The sequence below is a fragment of the Lagenorhynchus albirostris genome, chromosome 18, assembly GCF_949774975.1.
Source record: "Lagenorhynchus albirostris chromosome 18, mLagAlb1.1, whole genome shotgun sequence".
Taxonomy (NCBI): Eukaryota; Metazoa; Chordata; class Mammalia; order Artiodactyla; family Delphinidae; genus Lagenorhynchus; species Lagenorhynchus albirostris.
Genome location: NC_083112.1, coordinates 23,194,405 through 23,213,069, shown reverse-complemented (window position 1 = coordinate 23,213,069; position 18,665 = coordinate 23,194,405). Strand labels below are relative to the sequence as shown.

Genomic DNA, 18,665 nt, shown 5'->3' with positions numbered 1-18,665 from the left:
GGAGAAGGGCTCCACTATGGAGGCAGAGGGGATAAGCCCATTTTAAAACAAACACACACAGATCTTCTGCAGGAGGAGTCTGGGAATGAGCCATACAGAAGTTAAACTCAGGCTCCTGGAGCCTTGAGGCCTGACTTGATCCACTCAGGGATCCCGCCTTCTATGCTGTGTCCCCCTCCTCTGAAATGGCTGCACTGAGACCACCGACCACTGAGCTCCTGGGCCTCGGCCGGTTATTAAGGCTCCATGAATTGACCATAAGTGCGTGGGTTTATTTCTGGGCTTTCTGTCCTGTTTAAATCCTATTCCATTGATCTAGATGTCTGTTGCTGTGCCAGTCCATACTGTTTTGATGACTGCAGCTTTGTACCATAGTCTGAAGAGAGGGAGCCTGATCCCTTCGGCTCTGTTCTTCTGGAGAAAACTCTAATTTGAAAAGATACATGTACCCAATGTTTACAGCAACACTATTCACAACAGCTAAGACATGGAAGCAACTTAAGTGTCCATCAACAGACGAATGGATAAAGAAGATGTGGCACATATATACAGTGGAATATTACTCAGCCATAAACAAGAAGGAAATATTGCCCATTTGCGGCGACATGGGTGGACCTAGAGATTCTCATACCACATGAAGTAAGCCAGACAGAGAAAGACAAATATCATGTATCACTTATATGTGGAATCTAAAAAAATGGTACGAACGAACTTACTGACAAAACAGAAATAGACTCACAGACATAGAAAACTTATGGTTACCAAAGGGTAAAGGGAGAGGAATAAATTAGGAGTTTAGGATTAAAATATACACACTACTATATACAAAATAGATAACCAACAAAGACCTACTGTATAGCACAGGGAACTATATTCAACACCTCATAATAACCTATAGTGGAAAAGAGTCTATGAAAAAGAATGGATATATATATATATAGATTATAACTGATTCACTTTGCTGTACAACTGAAACTAACACAACATTGTAAATCAATTATATTTCAATAAAATTTTTTTATAAAAGGCTCTATGAAGAGAGCCCTGTCCAAGGCCTCTGCCTGGTCTCAGGAGTCCCAAAGGACCAGTGTTCCAGTGCCTACCCCACCCAACTCCTCTATGTTCTGCTTTTCTAGGTGTCCTGTGCCTTCAGCTGGAGTAAAGGCAGTGAAAATTCTCTTCCACAGATTCCCCAGGGTCTGAATAGGCTCAGGAAGGCCCAGGACAAGCATCAGATGACCCTCAGGTGACCAGACAAAGCACGGGGTCCTTGGAATGCTGTCATGTCGGTGCCCCCCAGCGTCCAGGCACAGAGCCGGAGAGCATCAGAGACGCCTGCTGCACACTTTCTTGCTAGACAGCCTAGCGTGGTAGGGACAAACTATAATCCATCTGTTTTCCAGTAACACCTGTATCGCCACTGAAGCAGCAACCTTCCTCCAACTGCTGGTGGAAATTCCTTCAGCTACGGTTTTGCAGGATTACTATTATTACAACTTAGCATTGACATAACATTTTCTATTTGTAGTGTGCATTACAGTCTGCGCACTAGCTGCGATTAGGGAGAGCTCACCAGAAGCACAATGCAGGGTCTATTTCCATCTTCGTGTGAGGCCAGTGGAATAAGGGTCATTTGGAGAGTGCAGGTAAGCTGGGTCTTGTTATTATAATGGCTTAAATGCGAGTCTGCGGGCACAACCGGCAGCAGGTGACTCAGGAAAAGAAAATCCTCTGTCGCCCTGTCCACAGAACTCCTCCTAAGGAAGCGGTCTGCACCGGTGGCCGTGACTGTGCGGTGCCTCCGGGCCACTGACGCCGCTGAGAATTCACCTCATTCACGCCTTACCGCTTTTCCATTGACGTTATTGTATCTAATACCTCCCCCAACTCTCCCATCGTCCTTGGAGGAAAGTAAGTGAAGGAAAGAGGCATGCTCGCTTCTCCCAACAGCAGGGTGTCTGCCATTTAAAAGGTTGGAGGATGCTCTGCTGGGTGAGGGATGCCCTGAGAGTCCTCAGGGAAGCACAGCTGCAGTGAGTCCCGCAAACCTCGGCTCAGAGCCTGCTCTAGGCAAGCACACCCGCCTGACTTCGGCGGCTCCACGCCCAGCGATGGGGAAAACGATACAGGTATGGACATGGGGAGGCCGCTTCCCTCCTCTCCCCACCACGAGCCGTGGTGGTCAGACCGAGCAAGAGGCTGGGAAAGGAAAGCTGGGGGTGGGTGAGGCTCCTTTCTGAAGAAGGCGGGGTGGGGCTGGGCCTTGAAGTCAGGCTCACACTGTGAAAAGCTGCAAGGAGTGGGGTGGGGCCGTCCCACCGTGAGGACCACTTTCCCAAAGGACCCTGCCGACTCCAGAAGGAGCCAGTACCCAGGAGACAGGGCAAGATGGGTGCAGGGAGGAGGGGAGGCTGGGTTGCTAAGGGCCCGACGACTCGGGTCCCAGCAGCAGACACATCCAGAAGGGCACTTGCCCCCAACTCTCGTTTTTTTTTTGTTTGCTTGGTTTTTGCTTAGCCTTCAGTTTTCTTTTTCACTTGCAATCCCTATTTCGATTTCCAAGATGCAGGTACAGTTTTTTCTAACTCTCTGAAAGCTTTAGAGAGTCTTTTTTAGGGCCATCCGACTTAGACCAGGATACATCACAGAATGACACGGGTCTTCAGGAACAGTGCCCCCTCCCTGGCCATGTCCCCCCCTCATAGATGGCACACCTCTCCGGAGGACCGTGCTCCACCCTCACTAGTGGCTGGTCTCATCCAAACAGAGTAGCTTTAAACAGCAACCCTTCCCCCGAAGGCATTACTCCTCTATTTCTCCTCTGGCTGCAATGCCAGGGCCGGGGCCGACACCTTTCTCTCCTCCCAACTGGCAGATTTCCTTCCCTTTTAACAAATGGTCACTTCCAATTTTCTTCAAGGAAACTTCCCCTCAAGGAGTGATGTTTTTCTACTCCTTCTAAACCCCTACACACACACACACACACACACACACACACACACACACTCTCTCTCTCTCTCTCTCTCTTTCTCTAACAGCTGGTTTCTACTACATAAAACATATCCCTCCGAAATGTGCAGCGGAGGTCAGCCCACACCTGAAGTGTGTTCTCAGTCCTAGGCATTGCCCTTTGCAATGAAGAGTGACATTTCTCACAAAGCTTTTCTTTTAAGACACCAAATACTTGGGATAACAAAGATGAGTTGAACAGAAAGGCTTTCTCTTCTCTTGGGTTTGGTGCTGCACACAGACTCTATCCAGTCCACGGAGTGGGAACCACGGCTGGTGGGCAGTGGTGGGCAGTGAATTCCCCTCCCTACCAGCCTCCTTACCAACGCTGAGACTGGTTTATTTAAGCCCACATGTTTGTGCCTGGCATCAGGGAAAAAGATTCCCATCCTCTCTAGATACGTAACCGAGGTAGAACGGCCCTGGTATGAAAAAGTAGCTGGTGTCTCCAGGCCAGCTGTCCTCGAAGTTTGTTCCACACACAGCCTCCATCTGTCCCACCACGGTATCTCATACGTGAGAATTCCTAGGCCCATCCCGACCCTCTGAATCTGAGTTTCTGAAGTGGGGGCCTGAGGTTGTACATTTCAGCAAGTTTCTGGAGTAACTCTAACGCACACCGAAGTTCTGGAACGTCTTCACTAGCCTTTGGAGACCAGATCCCCACTTCTTCATAACCTGTGTCCAGGCTTGTGTTTCTTTCATTGTTTTTTGACGCCTGCTTTCTCTCAGCCTTTTCTAACGGCTTCTCTGTTACTGAAAGGACCTGCTCTTCTCCAGCCTTTACCATCCAACACAGCCTTCCAGGGTTCCCTGCCGTCTGCCTTGCCTTCTCACATTTCATCCATCTCCCTGCTCCTCTCCGAATGCGGGTTACTGCCCTTCCCGTGATGATACCGTGACTGGTTTCACAAATCCTCCAGGCAGGGTCTCCAGAACACATTTTTCTGACCTACTACACGTGGTTGTGCATTACTTTTCGTTGCAGCCATACTTCTGGGGAAAGCTCGGCAGCAGGTCTGTGGCCTGCACCCAGGAGAGGCTGAGCTATACCTCCGTGCTCTGCGGGAGCTAATCACCCTTGACCAAGGGCCCTTGGACCAGCCTCTCAGTGGAGGAGGGGAGGCCCTTCCTGCGTGCACACTCTCCCCGGACCAGTCGCTAGGTCCTCTGAGGCTTTCCTCTTTGGCAAATGCCCAGGCATCCCTGCTTCTCTCTCTCACCACTGATGGATGAGAAAACAGTCCTTGGCTATTCTCCTAGCATCAGAGAAAAGCAGGGACTCTGTCTTTCTGCATCCAGGCTACTTTAATTTTTCCTTTCCTCCCAGCTAGTCTTTTTTCCAATTAACCAAAGGATACTTGGATGCATCTCGCACAGATATGATGAGGGGGGTTCTCCATCTGTGTCACGTACGCCGTATTTAAACGACTAAACTACCTCCCTTTCGTTTCTTCTTTCTTTGGTCCTTTAACATTGCCCATGTCAGTCACTTCATCATTGCCCATGTCAGTCACTTCCTCTCCACTAATCATTGTCATCTTCTACTTCATTTTCATTTTCTTCTTGTTTTCATATTCTGTTACCTTACCTCTATTTGTTTTTTTTTTTCTTCTTTCCCACCTATAATTGACAGCCATCAGTCTTCACGTCACGCGCCAGTGGTTTCCAATCCTTTGTGCGTCAGACTCGTCTGAGGAGCATTTTAATAACACAGATTCCCGGGCATTAACCCCCCCCCCCCCAGGCATTGGTGTTTGTTGTATAAAGCTTCCCAGGTCTAGGGCTGGGAACTGCTCATTTTACCTTTGTTACCGCTTAGCAGTACCCATTCCCCACACTGTCACAGTACCATTTGCAAAGTGCCATGGAAACCCTTCATCGGTTATTTCTTACAACCTCAAGGAAACCCTCTTAGGATGAGCCTTATGTTACTGCTAAGAAGGCCGAGGCTTAGGGAAGGGACATCATTTGCCAAGCCATGCTGGAAACAAAACGACGATCCCTCAAGGGGCCTCTGACCTCATCTGGTTCAAAGTTATTTCTGCACTCTGTTGGGTGACTCTAAAACCTCTCTTCCAGGGACACCAACTCTCACTCACGTAGGCCACTTTCTCAGAGCTTTTCTAGTGGTGTGACCACCCCTCTTCGAAAGAGCGTCAAGGTGAGCTCGGCGTTCCTCAGTCAGGCCCAGGAAATGGGAAGGAAAGTTGGAAGGAAGTCTCTCAAAAACTTATTTTCGGAACCCTTGATTTCTTCTCCAGTTGGATGGCTCCAGCTCGCATTTGTCAACTGGACACCTCTTCTCGTTACTTCTTCCCATCCCCAGAGCCTGAGTGCCACAAAATCCTGCTTCGACAGACTCAGAGTCCTTGGGCAGGGGAAAGCGCATGCATTTTATAAACTGTCTGGATGGCTAAATTATAGCAAGTTTTCCCTGGGAGAGAGTTGTTCGGATATTAAAACCCGCTATATATTGAGTACGATCATCTTTCTCACATCCCCGTAAAAAAAGCAGTTTTTGCCTTCTTCATTAAAATGATTTGCTTTTGGTTTCTGAAGAGTACACTTTTCCAGGTAGCAATGAATATTCTTACTGGCGACTCCTCAGAATCCCTCTGCAAGTGCTGAAGCCCCAGTTCAGCGCTATTAACCAGATGCTAAATGCTTTAAAACAGCTCTACCCCTTTTTCTAATTGAGAAATAGTGCTGTCTGGGCAAGTTTAGGAGGTGACCTTGACTGAATTAAAGAGGACGGGGATGAAACAGACTTCAAATTCATATTCAATGATTTTAAAGAAATGACTTCCCTCCAATTAAGCAGGAATTAGCATGAAATATTTTGTTTCTGAAAGGTGAGAAGAATTCCTCTGAGAAAGCTAGTCTTGAAGGAGCAGAGTGGGTAGAAGGTCCTCCATCTCAGCATGTGTTCACCTTTATTTGCTCAAAACAAAGAACCAAACAAAACCTTCTACAGGGTCGGTAAGAGTTCAGATGAACAGATTTACACAACTTCTTCTCAGATACTCTCAGCTCTCACAGCTCTGCATGTTAGAGTTTATCTGCTAGCTCTGGCTCTGACTTCTGAGAGCAAGAGCTTTATGGACCCACGATCCAGTGCTATTCCAGGAAAAGGAGAACTCTGGTGAGCTACAGGGATTTTTCAGAGCAGATAAACACCACTCTCAGATCGAAGACTGAGTTTCAAGTAGCCTTACAAGACTTTGTCTGCTATTTTTCCCCCCTTAATATGGCACTGCAAGACAAATGATATCACGGTCCCATACATGTCATAAGTAAGAATTCACTAAATACTTGTTTTCATTTTATCATTGCTTTGTATTATGGCGTTGCTTAAGACAATTTCATGAAAGCAAAGAGCTAAGGATAGAGAAATGGATGGCTTTACGACGTTCGGATTATATAAACTATATGAGAAAAGTCTAGTATGGCAGGTGGAGACATTTCTTAATCAACCGACTAGTAAGTCACTAAAAGGAGAATTAAATCTCTTATCCTACTTCCAAGAGATTTGCCAAATGTGTGTTATCACTTAAGTTTTACGTGAAAACTTGTAATTACAAAAAAAAAATATCCCCAATACAAACTTGTAGACATTATTCAGCATTCCAGCTGATTATTGTTTGGGGGTAAAAACCACATTTTTCTCATTAATTTTGAAAATGGGGTAAGAAGGGAGAGGACACGTTACTTCTAAGATCTCTTCCCGATCAAAACTTCCCTGAGTCTGTGCATCTCAATAACATTGATACTATTGTAGGTGCTCTCGCTCAAACTTTTATTTTTAAGATTGATTGCGGGGTAGATCTCATAAAGAAAAGCCTCAGGAACAAGGAAGGATGGAGAGCGCTTCAGTAAGTCTTGAAATTAGATGGAGAGTCAATGAATGATTTTCAGGTAGGCTCTCCCAGGCCCTGGGGATGCAGGGGAAACATGGGATGAGATGGGAAATCAAAGAACAAATATTGTAGCTCAGATCATTGCAGATCCATCATCACATCTGTGCTTGTGTTTAGAGAAGTAGTTTTATTTTTTCTCTTTACCTTTTTGGAGAGTCAGGGAATGGAAGACTCGGGCTGTGACAGTGTGTCCGGTTTACCAAAGGAATACATGACATGGCATGATTCCTTCCTGATGTACTTTGCCTCTTCAAAGCAGTTCTTCTTCTTGCCCAAAGCCATAGAGCTGGTTGTTTATGAGGAAATAAATATCATTCAGCTAGAAAAGGGACTGTGCCAATTTCCTGAATATTTTTAAAAGCTGGCATTTCTGTTGGAATGGGCTAGAAAACAGTTTGCTGGATACACTGCCTATGTTGAAGCCAATCTCTTGCTAGTCAGTAGAAAAATCCAGAAAGTAATGGGAAGACTAAGCAAAAGCCCCAGTCAGCCTGGTCTGGATTAACATTTGAAGGTAATAAACATCTCCGGCCTACCTTTGTTTCCAGACGGCATCACGGTGCCATGCACATAGCAGGCACTCAAAATCCTTGGTTGATTTTACTGACTCTTACGATGCCACTTACGGCATTTGAGGGATATTCTATTCCGGAGCTTTTTTTCCCCACAACATTTAGTAGTGCCATAGAAAGGTCATCAACGTGGAAAGAAGGAAATTAGTACTGAGTTCTAGTACTAATACCTAGTATTAGTACCAGCTCTAGTTCTAGTACCTTCCACTTACTATCTTGGGCAAATAACGTTAACTGCTCAACATGGGACTGCACGTTCCTGTTTGTGAAGAGAGGAGAAGGTTGTGCAAGGTGCTTTCTAAGGGTCTCTTCATATCTGAAGAAACTCATGGTTGCCAGTCTCCTTGTGGGTAAGAATTCAACATGTCTGCCTGGATCAGAACTTGAATTACTTCTTGGATCCTTAATTAAATAGTCACGCAAATATGATCATATTTGGAAGAGGAAACTGCAGGACGATGTGGTCTAGGAAGGTAAAATATTATGGAAAATTAAAGGTGATTATTCCCCAGTTTGAAGCAAAAGAGGGCAATTCAATAAACTTCTGTCATCTGATACCAGTTACTATTCATGACCACTTTCAACTTTCCTGTGATTGAAAATGGCCAGGTAGTACCTCAATCAATACAAATTTCACCACAGATTCTCCTGGGTAATTTTTATATTAATATTTACTGTAGTCCAATTATTTAAATAATACATGTATGTGCTGTAGAAATTTTTGAGATGCAAAAATAAGAAAAAAGATCACTGGTAATCACACCCTCTAGAAAGAGTCACTCTGAATATTTGACCTATCTCCTTACAGATTTCCCCCTAACATATAAATTGTGAATACAACACATCCACAAACACACAACTGGAATGATCTGTACATTGACTTGTAATTGCTTTTTTTAATCACTTAGCAATATACAGAGAACCTTCTCTCATGCCATTATATAGTTTTCTAAAACATGGTTGCTTTCAAGGCTGCTTATGGATATATGATTAATTAACCGATACCCTAGTGTTAGATATTTACATATTCCTAAGGTAATTCTGATAACTGAAAATTTGGGTAACTGCATCAGGCGGCAATGACCCACATGCAGGAAGTGGAATGCAGAGGTCTCTGGGACACAGCGGCTCTAGAAGTTATCAGTACAATGGGCTCATTAAAGAACCTGCAACACCCGCCCTGAAGCACTACGATGAATTGACGACTGCTCCAGCAATCTGTCTCCCTACTTCTCTGCTGGTAATGGGGAGTCTCAAATAAAACGTCCCTTCTCTAGCCCCTTCCCAGAAAGCTTCCCACACTCTGTCCTGGAGCTGGGGAGAAGGTCTGCTGAGCATTCTTTGGGATCAAGGACACGCATGCCAGTAAAAGAGAGGAGTCTCTAAGCCATTTAGACGTGGGCGCGCTCACTATCATAATAATTTTTAAAATTGCTATACACTTCAATGTCCAGCGCTTCGAAGTATCACAACTGGAAGGTGGAATTTCTAAGAAAGGGGAGAAATAATGACTGCTACTTCTGTCAATTACTTTCTCCATTAGTTATGGGGCATTTAACGGAGTGTGGCTCACTGGAATTCAATTGGATATCTGTCCTCACCTTCTGTATTCCTTCAGTAGATCTTCAGGTCTTGGATTAATGAAGCTTATAGGCAACAGTGTTAGGAGTCAAGGTACAATAACTTTACGTCGCCAACTGTGTCTTGATGAACGATGCGGTATAAAAGCACAGGAGAATTAGGACAATGGTGTTCATAAACAGTACATCAGGGCCAACACGCTGGTAGCAGCATAGGTTTTAATATAGTCTGGTATCGATTCTTTTGGCCAATGTCCCACTTTAACAGTGTTAAAGTCACACTTTAAGAGTTCAGATGGAGAGGTAGAGAAGAAAATCAATAGATACTATCTTTCCACTACTAACCAGCTACGTATCTATAGTTCCCTGCCACACTCACATTTAAGGGACCTAAAAGATGCTTTGGGGAGGGCTGGCCCAATTTTCAGGCTTTAATGACCTCAGGTATCTACTCTGACCACCTCAAAGATTACAGCTTGAAGTCCTAAAGGTTCACGGGAAGGAGCCCATGATCCAGAAAGGATACACACGCATTTGCTCTATATTTTCTATTTCATTAATATACAAAAAAAGCTTAAAAAAACCCCACTTGTTATACAAAAAGGTCTGACTAAAAACATAATCATGTATGTATTAAAAAATACATACAAAAATGCTTATATAGTTAGGCTGTGAAGAAGAAAACGAATCAGAAACTAAAGAGTCTTTTGTAGTGTTATAACTAACACTTTTATTATTCTTAATCATTAGACTTTCCAAAATGAATAGGTATTTTTAATATAAAAAATAGATTTCATTATCAAAAAGTCACATGCTGCTGGAGGGCAATGAGCTGATTTACTAAAAGTGTTTTCTATAAGCGCCAGCTAGAATCATAGGTGAGCACTTAAAAAATTACGTCAGTGTCAAAAAGGATAATCCTCACTTGGTAATCAGAAAATTCTGACTCATTAGTTACCAACTAAGAGGAAAAACTAGGAATAAATGCCACTAAGGAATTCTTTCGTACATTTAGGAAAGAGAAAGAAGAGAGTTACAAACTTACCCAGATTCTGTCATCTAAACTCCCTCAAAAATATTCTGCTTTTTTCCAGAAGTTGTGCAAACCCCACTTAAATTCCAACAACACTGTGTTAATTTTGCTCAGATGCAAGCTGAAAACATATTTTAACATCCTGTCAGAATGAGATACTAAGAGTGTCGATAAAATGACACTAAAATAAATGTAAATTTAGATTGCTGTTATAAGTGGCTGCCTGGCTCTGCGAAGATGTTAGGTTGCTATAGTATTTTCCATAGCAACTTTGCACCTTATTACATAAATATTCCCTCAGTGTCCTCAGAGCCTGCTAAGAAAACAGGATTAAATCTACTCCCCTACGGAATGATCCTGCATCAAAACTTATCAGAATGAAATGCCCCGAAAACATAATAAACTGCAATCTAGATCATGGTGCTCCTGGCAGTTGAAAGGCATCACAGCGCCACAGGCTGGGCACGGGCAGCTGTGCCGTGACCTCGTGCGGCCCACTGGCCATTTGTCTCCATTCCTCCTGGGTCAAGGTCTCCGTACTTCTCCCTTTCTGAACACTGGCTGCTAAGTTCCTCACTTTTCTCCTCTGCCTGCCAACTACCCATCAGCCCAGGAGCCCTTCACCACACTCCAGGGGCTCCTGTCACCAGGCCAGAAGCCAGGGCTTGATAGAGCCAGAGTCTTCTCTGCAAGGTGGCTGAGCTGGGAGCATGTGCCGGGCTGGCGCACAGAAAACGACTCAGAGAACCTAGCCGGCTCCAAGCTAGTACTGACCAGGTGTGAACTGATGGAGACCCTCAACCAGGGCTCACCCGGGTTTTCGGGAGGCGCCGCTCAGCTGAATGGCTGGAGCATTAGTGAAAAATCTGTGGTCTCCGAGACACAACACAATTTCAACAACCCAAATCGATGTGACACGAAACACACGATTATGGAAAATCTGTGCGTATATGAGAGCGATGTTGGGAACACGGCACTGTGGAGGGCTACAGAAAACGTGAATTTACAGAACAGATAAGCACGGTCTGGTTGGACAGGAGTGCTGCCGTGACAGAGGAATCCTGCTGCATGGGGTCGGTTTAACAGCATCTGCCTCTTACATTTAAAAGGTAAAGAACTGATTTCTACACTGTTCAGAAACATATCCATTATGAAATGGGAACTGTAACTGCACATGAAATCACATGAAAAATCTACCCCAAATAAAGAATGATTTGATTTCCTGTGGCAAGATTAGCAAGATTTAAAAAAATAAATAAATAAAGGGAAGAAACAGAGAAGAAAGCCTTGTCTCCTTGCAAATGAAGCTCTATTGCAAGAGATTAGGAAAGAAGCAGGCTGCTCAGCCCGCCTCGGAAGACTGATTGCATCATCTTTAAGCCATATAAGTTTTAATTAATCACACCTCCTTGTTTGGCCCTTGGGTTCCCAGAAGACATTCTGTCACGGTTGGAAATACAACGCTCGTCTTTACCTTGGCGGTGACTGATGGACACACATCACTGCTCTACTTCTCCTTCAGACGCTCGTCACGTGTGAAAACAGAAGGCCTACGAACAGCCTATCCTTCTCACCACTGGTACTCCTGCCTTTGGGAGTCTGCTGGGCAGGGAGCACAGTCCCAGGCATGTGAGACTGAGCCATCTCACTTTGCACGTCTGAAGGCCCTTGTCCCTCTGCCCGGTTCTGAGCGACCCCAGAGTAAGCCTGCTAGGATCACACTCAATGTTTCCTAAAAGGAAGCTTCTACCAGCTGCGAGTGACATGGCTTCCGTCAGGCCCCCATCAGTCGGCTGCAGGACCCTGAACTGGAATCCAGCAGCCCTTGCCTTCTGTGCCCAGGCTGGTGCTGGGGGCTGCAGTGAACCTCTTCTTGGACTCGTGCCTAATTGTAATCTGTTGGGCATTCTTATGTCTTTCAAAAGCACTCCCATATAGGAAATAAACTGAATCAGAAAAATGAAGGCAGTCCTGGTGTTCAAAGAGATCAGGGGATAGCCTGAGAGAGGCTTACTATTAATTTTTTTAACCTAAGACTTCCAGCTATATATGAAACTGTTTAGACAGACTGAATACTGCTGATTCCAAGTGAACTTAATTATGAGTCCCTAATTTGACTCTGTTGGCTGAAAGAGCTGGAAAATCTTTGACTTCTTACTGGAATCAAAAAAAAAAAAGGTCCGTACCTATTTTGTGGTGAGTTTCCATGGAAACTTAACAACCCAGAAAACATTCTTCATAATTAAAAGAGTATTTGCTCCTATAAGGAGCTCAGAGTTTAAATTAGGTGTAATTAAAACCCAAGAGCATTTGTGCATATGGAATGGTTTAAGGGTCGTCTATTAAGCAAGGGCCGTTTTAGATTTACTCTCTTCTAAAATCTGTGCTCAATGTACAATGTATACTCACCAAACAGTGGGTTAGGTACATACACTGGAGAGTGATGTTCATTCTGCTTTATCCTGAATTTAAATTAACGGCTTAAAATATATTCGGCATCAGGCACTGTATTTCTATTAACTTAAAATGCTTATTTATCTCTTTAAAAGTATCTCACACCTCAGAGCGCAGGGTAGGCTGTGTCTAGCTCTCTCCATACCCCCTGGGTCCACAGTGTCTTGAACACAAGAAGATGCTTGACAAGTGTTTGTCAATCATTAGAATGATGCTGAGTTTCAATTCTCTGGTCCGTAGTCTCTTCAGCATGCGGCACTGAATTCTGGGTGTGCAGAAGTTCTGAACGTTGTGGAGAAATGAACCGTTCTTGTCTGAACCCACTTCTTAACACCTGCCATTCCAGTTTCGCCAGAGCAAGTGTTCTTAGGGCTACCATCTTCTGATCAACTTACACGACGGAACCATCAAAAACAGGGACCAGAAGAAGGGGATTATGGAACTGAAGTCAACCCCCTTTTATTGAGCACTTACTTGGTGAAGGGCCCAGGACTAGGTGTTGGGGGATGACTAAGATGAGAAGCACAGTTACAGTCACTGAGTTACTTGTTACATGCTCCACACTAAGTACTGTTGGAAGGGCTTCATACGCACCAACTCACTGAATTCACAATACTGAACGCTAATCAGGTTCTGCCAGGGAAGCCTTACCATCTAGGACAGACTTCTCTTCTCCCTTCCTTCCTGTGCAACTCCTGGCCCTCCCCCACTGCCAACCTGGAGGGAGGGAGGAAGGAGAAAGGGTGAGAGGAAGGAGAGAGGGAGAATAGAGGTGAGGGGAGAGAGAGAGGGAGAAGGAGGAATCGATCTGGCTTTTAAAGTTTGGCCTGATTGCAGCAGGAGACAGACTATATGCAAGAATACGTTTGAATTTTTATCAAAAATTATCTTCACAGACTTTGGAACAGGATGCCGATTTTCTTGAATGAGTGCTTCGATAAATCTGTCTTGATTTTCAAGTGTATTAGCAAAACTCATTTTCATTTTTATCAGCATCCTAGTTTGGCTCCAGCAAACTCCTTTTTCCCCTTTAAGAGTCACCGGCTGAGCAGCAGTGACTGGCCCGCCGCCCAGAGGGATGTGGAAGTGACAGCCGGTCTGGCGGAACTCTGGCCAAAGACACACTGTAAATTACTCTACGTGGTAAACAGCAAAAGTACAAGGAAGTATTCTTCATAATCAGAAAAGCAGAGATGCCCTGAAAAACTTTGATTAAAAGAAAAAAATTGAACCCAAGGTATCATACAAGTCCTCACATAATAAACCTTGCTTTTTCTGAAAACCAAAGTCAATTCTCTCCACCTCCCCCTCAGAAATGCAATAAAACCTGCACAGGTTTTTGTTTGAGGAGGAAGATGGAGGGCAGGGCAGGCCCGAGGCTCCCGGGAGGGAGGGAGGGTATTATCCCCCGGGATTTCCAAGAATTCCTGGGTCAGCTGCTGCCGGTGAGGCAAGGTCTCACTGTTTTGGCAGAAAAGAAGGGGGCAGGGATTCCTTAAAGGATGGAGAAGTTTACTTCTATTTCAGGTCTGGCAATTCCTCTGTCCTTTCGGTAGAGCGCTCTGTTTTCGGAGGCCTGCTTGGAGGTGACTAGATTAACACATGCAAATCTGTACCTAAAAAAACGAGTGGCCTGTCACCTAAGGAGATGCCGCTGGAAGGCCTGTCTCCCTCAGGCTGTAGGGCCTCAGTCCCCCCTTTCAGCAGTTCACACGATCTTGTCTGAAGCTTGGTCAAAAGACAAGATGGGATTCTTGCTGTTAGGCTGCGCCCCCGAATCCGCACGGCTGAAAGAACCACCACCACCTACCTGCCTTTAGGCAGGACCTTGAAGGCCCAGCGGAATAAGGAAGGTCAGGTGCTTTCCCTTCCCTCCAATCAGTCTTGCGATTTCCTCATAAACCACACACCACATTCTCCGGGTCCGTCTCATTTCAAAAAGCACAAAAGACTTTGAACTCCTCAGGGCCTGGCATTCGAACCCCGGTTCTTTCATCTCTGCCCTCGGCCTGCTGTGGAACACGCACTGTATTGTGTTCATTAATTCTGCTGACCAAGGAACGAGCCTGGAGAAAGTTCTGCAAGTTCAAGTCCTACTTCAGGCTCTTATCAGACGCCTGGGAGGAAAACCACAGAGGTCTGGGAAGAAGGCTCTTCGGTCGAACTTCCAGGGAGGGCCCCTGTGGTCCTCACTGAGAGGAGAGGTCCTTGGTATCCTTGCGGATTCTTCCGGAGCACAGATCAGGGGCCAATCCCGCAGGTATATGCTGGCTGCCGTGGTCTGTAAGATCTCCTCTGTGGCTTATTACTATTCTTGAGTCATTATTATCCTTGTCTTATCCCAAGCAGGCTATGGAATTATACATAATTCTTACTTGAGAAATTGACAGGTTGTTTAAAAAGAAATGCCACTCCCCGCAAAGGGAAAAAAAAAGCCACAGGTTCCAATCAGAATTCCTGATGGATTCCATTCTTTTCTTCTACACCTACCTTACAAAGATGTTAAGGATCCAGGTTTGGTGTAAACTTGCCCCTCGTCTAGCCAAAGACACACTGTAAATTACTATACGTGGTAAACAGCAGAAGTACAAGGAAGTATTCTTGATAATCAGAAGAGCAGAGATGCCCTGAAAAACTCTGATTAAAAAATGATAAAAGCTTTTTTTGAGGAAAAAAGTTAGTTATTTATTTATTGGAAGAGCTCCTTGAATTTAAGAAAAATCACACCCAAAACTCACTTTCTTCTTCTGATATATGAAGGTCTGCAGAATAGAAACGCTGCGTGGAAGGTGGTTTCCTCAAATAAGCAAATCCAAACCCAATAATCGAGCAGTCCTGAGAAATCTGATATCAGTTTAATAAGAGACATACATTGACACATAAATGCTCGGTTCATTTTTCAGACAAAGGATATATGGCTTCAGAAAATAGTGGTGTGGTGCTGCTTTTATGCTAAGCTTCTAAAAGATTCAAATGAACGGAATTTGAGGATGAAAGGGAAATTTTCTAAGGCCGTGGTTCTCAAACTTTAGCCTGCATCAGGATCCCGCCGAAGGCTTTAAATCACAGATTCTGAATCTCACATCCGCCCCGCCCCCACATCCTCTGGAGTCTGATTTAGTAGGTCTCGAGTAGCACCCCTGAGAATTTACATTACGAATAAGTTCCTAGGTGATGCTAACATTGCTGGACTGGGCACCATGCTTTTCAGAACCACTGTTCTAGGGAAATGAAACTCCCTTCTGTATATGCCTGGATGCAGGAGCCTTTTCTTGCGATCATCTTATGCTTCTGGCATTCTCTTCTAAAGCCCTGGAAAAACAGAGCATTCTGACCGCTATTTATTTATTTATTGAAGTAGAGTTGACTTACAGTGCTGTGCCAATCTCTGCTGTACAGCAAAGTGACTCAGTTATACACATACAGACATTCTTTTACATATATATCCTTTTCCATTATGGTTTATCCCAAGAGACCGGATATACTTCCCTGTGTTCTACACTAGGACCTTGTTGTTTATCCATTCTAAATGCAATAGTTTGCATCTATAATCCCCAAACTCCCAGTCCATCCCTCCCCCTCCTCTCCTCCCTCTTGGCAACCACAGGTCTGATCTCTACATCTGGGAGTCTGTTTCTGTTTTGTAGATAGGTTCAATTGTGCCATATTTTAGATTCCACATATAAGTGATATCGTATGGTATTTGTCTTTCTCTTTGTCACTTACTTCACTTAGTATGGTAATCTCTAGTTGCATCCATATTGCTGCATTATTTTGTTCTTTTTTTATGGCTGAGTAGTATTCCATTGTATACATGTACCACATCTTCTTTATCCATTCATCTGTCAATGGACATTTAGGTTGTTTCCAGGAGGCATAACTCTCCCAGACTTCAGACAATACTATAAATCTACAGTAATCAAAACAGCGTGGTACTGGTACAAAAACAAACGTACAGATCAGTGGAACAGTATGGAGAGCCCAGAAACAAACCCACACACCTACAGTCAATTAATCTTCGACAAAGGACGCAAGAATATAAAATGGGAAAAGACAGTCTCTTCAGCAAGTGGTGCTAGGAAGGTTGGACAGCTGCATGTAAATCAATAAAGTTAGAACACACCCTCACACCATACACAAAAATAAACTCAACATGGCTTAAAGACTTAAATATAAGACATGACACTATAAAACTCCTAGGAGAGAACACAGTCAAAACATTTTCTGACATAAATCGTACCAATGTTTTCTTAGCTCAGTCTCCCAAAGCAACAGAAATAAAAACGAAGGTAAACAAGTGGGACCTAATCAAACTTACAAGCTTTTCCGTAGCAAAGGAAACCATAAAAAAAAAAAAAATGAAAAGACAACCTATGGAATGGGAGAAAATATCTGCAAATGATGCGACTGACAAGAGCTTAATCTCCAAAATATACAAATAGATCATACAACTCAACAACAATAAAAACAAACGACCCAATTGAAAAATGAGCAGAAGACCTTAATAGATATTTCTCCAAAGAAGTAACAGAGACGGCCAGTAGGCACATGAAAAGATGCTCAACATCACTAATTATTAGAGAGATGCAAATCAAAACTATAATGAGGTACCACCTCACACGGGTCAGAATGGCCATCATCAATAAATCTACAAATAACAAATGCTAAGAGAGGATGTGGAGAAAAGGGAACCCTCCTACACTGTTGGTGGGAACGTACATCGGTGCAGCCACTATGGAAAACAGTACGGAGGTTCCTCAGAAAACTAAAAATGGAATTACCATATGATCCGGCAATCCCACTCTTGGGCATATATCCGGACAAAGCTATAATTCAAAGAGAAACATGCACCCCTATGTTCATAGCAGCACTATTCACAACAGCCAAGATGTGGAACTGACCGGTCAACCTAACTGACCGCTCTGTAATCTTGATGACTTGACCATTTTGGAATCTTGATTTTGGCTTCTACTAACCAAACCAGCAAAGATCCTCTGTTCCTGGTCACCCGAAAAGGCCTGGGAGAGGTGAGTGTTTTATTCCCTTTTTGGCAAAGGTGGCGACTGTGGTTGTTCCCAGGCCCTTTAGGAAACACTGTTCCCCTCGGACAAGCAGTCTCCCTTGGTGCCTCCTACGTTTGAGTGAGCACTTCTGCTTGCTTTTACAACATCAAGGGAATAACATACGATTTGAGAAGAGAGTTTTAAATCAGCATCTCAGATTAGGCAGAGAATATCAATCAAGGTTCTCTTTAAGCGTCTCTCCTTTTTATAACTCAAGGATTGATGCCCCTTTCTTGGTACCAAACGGGACCATCCCTTTGATTACAGGTTAGGAACTAAAATTGATTGGAAAGCAGTCTAATTCTCCAGCACATTGCTTCAGAGGCTAGAAAGCTTCTTTAGGGATTAAACGTTTCCCATGTAAGAAGTACACTGACCGAAACCAAATTTTATCTGTATTTCAGCATCAGAGGTGGCTGCCACACTGTGGAAAAGGATTTTTATGGGAACAGGCAAATATCCCTGAAAGTAAGTGTGGCCCCAGACCCACAAACAGAAACAACTGGAACAATTTAAAGCATTACGTTCCCAAGAAGGAATTTCAAGTTCTATTAATACAAGGCAGAGTCAGTCAAAGATGAAAGTTCAGTTTAACTCCAATAGAAGTGAGTCATGTGGCCATTTCCCAATCTGTATGCCCCATCTAAGATTAGGAAGATCATTAAGGTATCTCACAGGGGTGTGGCAGTTATCCACGTTACCTGACTCATCAACTCTCATTTTTTTAGTAGGGCTGTCACAGTTCTCATCATCCGACATCTCCATCTCTTCTTCTCGGCGGATGCCCATAAGCTGCTCACTCTGAGCGTTCCGGAGCTCCTGGAAGCAGAGGACCCACGGGCGTCAGAGTCAGCGACACATGACACACCTTTCCCAATGGTCTCTCCGTGTGTTATGACTGACAAAGGAATGTCTTCACCTCCCAAACACTGCCCCGCCTAATCTAGAGTGAAGTTCTGAGGGGTCTGGGGTGTGGACCAATCGAGGGATTCGGTATCAGACTTGGGAGAAATTCCTGATCACCAATGGTGAGT

The 18,665-nt window shown here is 44.2% G+C and overlaps 1 protein-coding gene across 11 annotated transcripts in view; it reads right to left on the bottom strand.

The window, feature by feature from the left end:
- Positions 1 to 18,665, bottom strand: part of ENOX1 (ecto-NOX disulfide-thiol exchanger 1) — a 611,047-nt gene that overhangs the window by 100,867 nt on the left and 491,515 nt on the right. For 10 of the 11 annotated variants that reach the window (XM_060129461.1, XM_060129462.1, XM_060129460.1 and 7 more), the window contains one exon: positions 18,333 to 18,450. The exons of the other annotated variant lie outside the window; for it this stretch is intronic. In XM_060129461.1, coding sequence (XP_059985444.1) covers positions 18,333 to 18,450 — 118 coding nt within the window. The remainder of the gene's footprint in view (positions 1 to 18,332; positions 18,451 to 18,665) is intronic. 11 annotated transcript variants of the gene reach the window in all.